The 4696-nt window shown below is 52.8% G+C and overlaps 1 protein-coding gene across 6 annotated transcripts in view; it reads left to right on the top strand.

Moving 5' to 3' along the window:
• Positions 1 to 1270: 1270 nt before the first annotated feature.
• Positions 1271 to 4696, top strand: part of PPP2R5D (protein phosphatase 2, regulatory subunit B', delta) — a 37766-nt gene continuing 34340 nt past the window's right edge. For 2 of the 6 annotated variants that reach the window (XM_011960398.1, XM_011960394.1), the window contains exon 1: positions 1277 to 1476. In XM_011960398.1, coding sequence (XP_011815788.1) covers positions 1450 to 1476 — 27 coding nt within the window. In that variant the 5' untranslated portion in view covers positions 1277 to 1449. Of the gene's footprint in view, positions 1483 to 4696 lie in introns of all 6 variants that reach the window. The other 4 variants (XM_011960396.1, XM_011960397.1, XM_011960399.1 and 1 more) reach the window with 3 other exon arrangements.

Here is a 4696-nt window from a genome sequence, read left to right as displayed (position 1 = left end):
TGACCTCGTGATCTGCCCATCTTGGCCTCCCAACGTGCTGGGATTACAGGCGTGAGCCACCGCACCCTGCCTAATTTTTGTATTTTTACTAGAAATGGGGTTTCACTACGTTGGTCAGGCTGGTCTCAAACTGCTGACCTCGTGATCTGCCCACCTCGGCCTCCCAAAGTGCTGGGATTACAGGTGTGAGCCACCGCACTTGGCCACAGGCTTATTCTTTTTGTCGTCATTGTTGTTGTTTTGAGACAGTCTTCCTCTGTCGCCCAGGCTGGAGTGCAGCGGTGTGATCTCAGCTCACTGGAACCTCTGTCTCCTGGGTTCAAGTGATTCTCCTGCTTCAGCCTCCCGAGTAGCTGGGATTACAGGCATGCACCACCACACCCAGCTAATTTTTGTATTTTTAATAGAGACGGAGTTTCGCCATGTTGGCCAGGCTGGTCTCGAACCTCTGACCTCAGGTGATCCACCTGCCTCTCAAAGTGTTGGGATTACACGCGTGAGACACCGTGCCTGTCTGGCTTACATTCTCTCTTAATCCTTTGTTTATACACGTCTGTGATCCACCAGACTGCGAACTCTTTGTGGGCATAAACTGAGTCTTATCCATTAGAACATTGACTTGAGCAGGGTGGCAAGTAAGGGATGGATTTCCTGAGACACTCAACAATGAAGTTGCTTTTCCACTGTGTTCCCAACTGCTCAAATCTAGTTGTTTCCCAATCCCAGTACACTTGCAGTAGGAACGGGGACCCTCTTCCTAAAGTTACACCAAGCCAGGGATTCTCATCTCATTTCGACCAGGTCCTAGCCCTGCCAGGCTTCCCCTTTGCTCCTCTGCAACTCCTGTCTAGGGAGGCGGGTGTCTTGGAAGGTCCTTGGGAGCTCTCTCCATCAATTTTGCATCCGCAATTAGCATTACTTTACCCCAGTGAAGAAAGGTGCCCTCCGTATTAGGGCTTCCTTCTTCCAATTCCGACTATACAGGGTAGCATAGTGGGCAAAGTGTGAGAGCCCCTTTAGAAGGAAAGAGCAGGGCTCCAAGAGCCGCGAAGAATGGCCGAGGCCGACGCACAGCAGACGCTGGAGTGCAGCAGTCTTAGCCAAGCTTGGGTTTCCCTTATCCCCGCCTCTTTCGCTAAGCTCGACCCACCTTAGGGCGGGACCACCCACTTCAGCCAATTCTGGAAGCCGAACCCTGGCGGTTTGTACTATTTCCTTCCAATAAGAAAAAAAGGAAGCAGCTTGGCTCCAATGACCAATCCGAGGAGGCGGCGCCTGGTTGTCAGGCAGTTTTGTAGGAGTTCGGGCCAATTGGAGGCGCAGGCACAGCTCGACCCGGGCGCTGCGCGCAGGCGGTGGCGAAGAGACGCCGAGCGGGCCGAGTGCGGCCGAGCAAAGCCGGAGCCGGAGCGGGGCCGCAGGAGACGGGCCGGGTCCGGACGGGCCGAGATGCCCTATAAACTGAAAAAGGAGAAGGTGAGCGTGGCCCTTTTTCCCGCACCACCGCCTTGGAGCCTGCGCGGAGCTCTGGGAGGGGCCGGAGCCAGGCCCGGGACAGCCCCAGACTGACCCTCCCGTCCGGCCCACGCAGGACTCCTGGGGCCAGCCCTACGCCCCCGCGACTGGCAGCACCCCCAGCTTGTGCCGCAGCTAGGACAGCTCCCCCACCTTGCCCGGAGAGACTCCCCCCACATACACCTCCCTCCCTTCTTCCCTTCTCTTACCCCCGGCCCAGGGTAACCTCCTTCTTCCAGATCTGCCCCATTCCCAGGTCACTGTCCTGCTTTTTCTGTCCCCCCATCACCCCTGGCCCCGATCCCCCATCGGTTTGGGCAGCCCCTCATCTGAAACTGCACCTTCCTCCAGAATTGCCCCCTCCCCCCGCCCTGAGCAGCCCCTTTCCTCTTCCTACCCGCCTGGGACAGCTGCCCCACAGTCCCCTACGGCCCCTTCTCTTTCCATGCCAAGCCCCTGACCTAGAACAGCGCTGCTTTCTCTCTCCTCCACCCAAATCTGGCCTAGGCCCCTCCCTCTAGTTCTTCCTTCACACACAAACTTGTAAGCAGGACTGAGCCCTTCTGTTGATGGAAGCTTACAACGACGGTGCTGGAAGGGACCTCTGAACGCATGCAGTGCAATCCCTGATGGTACAGATGAGGAGACTGAGGCCCCGACAGGGCAAGGGACTTGTCCAAGGTCACACAGCCTTCTGGAGGCCCAGCTGCAATATCAGGTCTCCTGACTTAAAGGCCTCTTTTGTATCAAAGCCCTCCTAACTGGCTCCCAGGTGCATTCTAGACCAGTTACCTTTCCAAATCTGAGTAGGCTCCACACCCTTATTCCTAATCCTAGGATAACCTTTGCATTTTTCCTTTTTTTTTTTTCTTTTTGCACTGGTGCTGAATTTCTGCCTTTCCTGAGCTACACCATCTTCAAATTGGGAATTTGCCCTCACTGTCAGATTATTGTTTCTTCTTAGCCTGCAGGCCAGCCACCCCTGAACACCCATGTCTTTGTCATGATGTCCTGACACAGGCCATTTCTTTCTTTCTTTCTTTTTTTCTTTTTTGAGATGGAATTTCACTTTTGTTGCCCAGGCTGGAGTGCAATGGTGCGATCTTGGCTCACCACAACCTCTGCCTCCCAGCTTCAAGGGATTCTCCTGCCTCAGCCTCCCAAGTAGCTGGAATTACAGGCATGCGCCACCACACCTGGCTAATTTTGTATTTTTAGTAGAGATGGGGCTTCTCCATGTTGATCAGGCTGGTCTTGAACTCCTGACCTCAGGGGATCTGCCCGCCTTGGCCTACCAAAGTGCTGGGATTACAGGTGTGAACCCACAGGGCAGTTCTTAATGTTGCCTTCTTTCACCTTCTTCTTCTACCTTGGTGCCGTCTTCCCCTGTTCCTCATCCGTGCCTTTTTCTACCCTCTGTTTCCTGCTGTTGCTGAGGTCTGACTCAGAGGTGTGGTTCCTTTGAGGTACAGACTCACACAAAGGATGCTAGGATACCAGTTCCAGCCTCCCCCAGCTTCTCCTTTCCTGGGGCTGGCCCTTTTTGGTGGGGGCTGGCTCTGGCCTGGTGTTCTGGCCACCTGCTTGATGACCCCAGAGGTGTATTGCTTTCATTTGCCCTCTGATTGGCTGGGTTACTGGGCTGCCATCTCTGACCTTTTCTTTCTTTTTTTTTTTGAGACGGAGTCTTGCTCTGTCGCCCAGGCTGGAGTGCAGTGGCCGGATCTCAGCTCACTGCAAGCTCCGCCTCCCGGGTTCACACCATTCTCCTGCCTCAGCCTCCCGAGTAGCTGGGACTACAGGCGCCCGCCACCTCGCCCGGCTAGTTTTTTGTATTTTTAGTAGAGACGGGGTTTCACCGTGTTAGCCAGGATGGTCTCGATCTCCTGACCTCGTGATCCGCTCGTCTCGGCCTCCCAAAGTGCTGAGATTACAGGCTTGAGCCACCACGCCCGGCCTGACCTTTTCAATCATACTTTTTCTCCTGGGGTTGTTCTGTATTTGCCAGGTAGCTCTGATTCTGGGTTGTCCCCTTAACCTTTCAGGGCCTGAGGTTCTAAGTACAGGGTTGGTGATGGTGTACTACATGGTGAGCCTCCTGGGGGTAGTGAGCTGGACAGGGTTGTGTGCACCACCCAGGCCCTGTCCTTGGGGAGTGGGCATGTGGAGGTGGTTTGGGTAGCTCAGTTGTAGACAATGCACACAGAAATCAAGCACACCAGGGGCTAAGGGAAATTGAATTCGGGGAAAGCTGGTGAGGTCCCCACCCATTTGTAATTTTTAATCTGTTGGACTAGATACTGTCCCATCCCCAGAAAGCAATAGCCTACTAGACTGTGAAGAAGAAGACAAATTCCCAATGAGACTTGCTAGGACCATGGGTGTAAGCGTTTGGTTGGGAAAGGTGTTGGAAGGATTGGGGTGCATGGAGCCAGGCATAACTCTCACCTCCCTATAAGGTTTTTCTGCTCTTGATTTTCAGCTGCATTTGGCCTTCAATGGTTGGCAGGCTCTGAGGGGGGTTGACAGTGTGACTGAGGTTTGCCTGGATGGCTGTGGGTGGAGGATATTTAATGCTCTTCTGTGACCTGTCTCCTGTCTCCTGGCCATCTTTTACAGCTTCTTCTCTAAAGCCTTTCTGAGCCCTCAGTCAGGAGTGAACACTCCTTTCTTTTCTGGATTTGCAGAGCACTTAGTAGGCCACGTACGGTCCTTTTGTGTTTGGCCTTGGATGGGAATTAATTGTGGACAAACCTTTTCTTCCTCCTTGAGATAATAACTAAGTTTCATTTTGTTTGGCAACTCCTTTTCACACAGTCAGTAGGTGCTTAGTGGATAGGTGCTAAGATTATCTCTTGGAGGGATTCGCATCTCTCCCCTTCCTTCATGTTCTCCTCTGGGACTTACCTCTTTTATTTTCCTGAGTAGGGTGCCCCTGCCCCCTCTGACTTTTTTCTTGTTCATCATAATAGTAGTAACATTGACCAGCACTACGGTTTTCATGTGCTTAACACTGTGCTGAGGGAAGAGGGTACTAATATTGTCATCATCTAATAGATGAGGAAACTCTGAGATGAGGCTCAGAGAGGCTAGTTAACTTGTCTGTGATTATATAGCTAGTAAGAGTTGGGCCCAAAACACAGGGCTAGGTCCAAACATGTTCGTGTTTTTTTTTTTTTTT

The sequence above is a fragment of the Colobus angolensis genome, unplaced genomic scaffold, assembly GCF_000951035.1.
Source record: "Colobus angolensis palliatus isolate OR3802 unplaced genomic scaffold, Cang.pa_1.0 Scaffold51, whole genome shotgun sequence".
NCBI classification, from domain to species: domain Eukaryota; kingdom Metazoa; phylum Chordata; class Mammalia; order Primates; family Cercopithecidae; genus Colobus; species Colobus angolensis.
The sequence above is the reverse complement of the archived record's forward strand: the minus strand, read 5'-3'. Positions and strand labels throughout refer to the sequence as shown.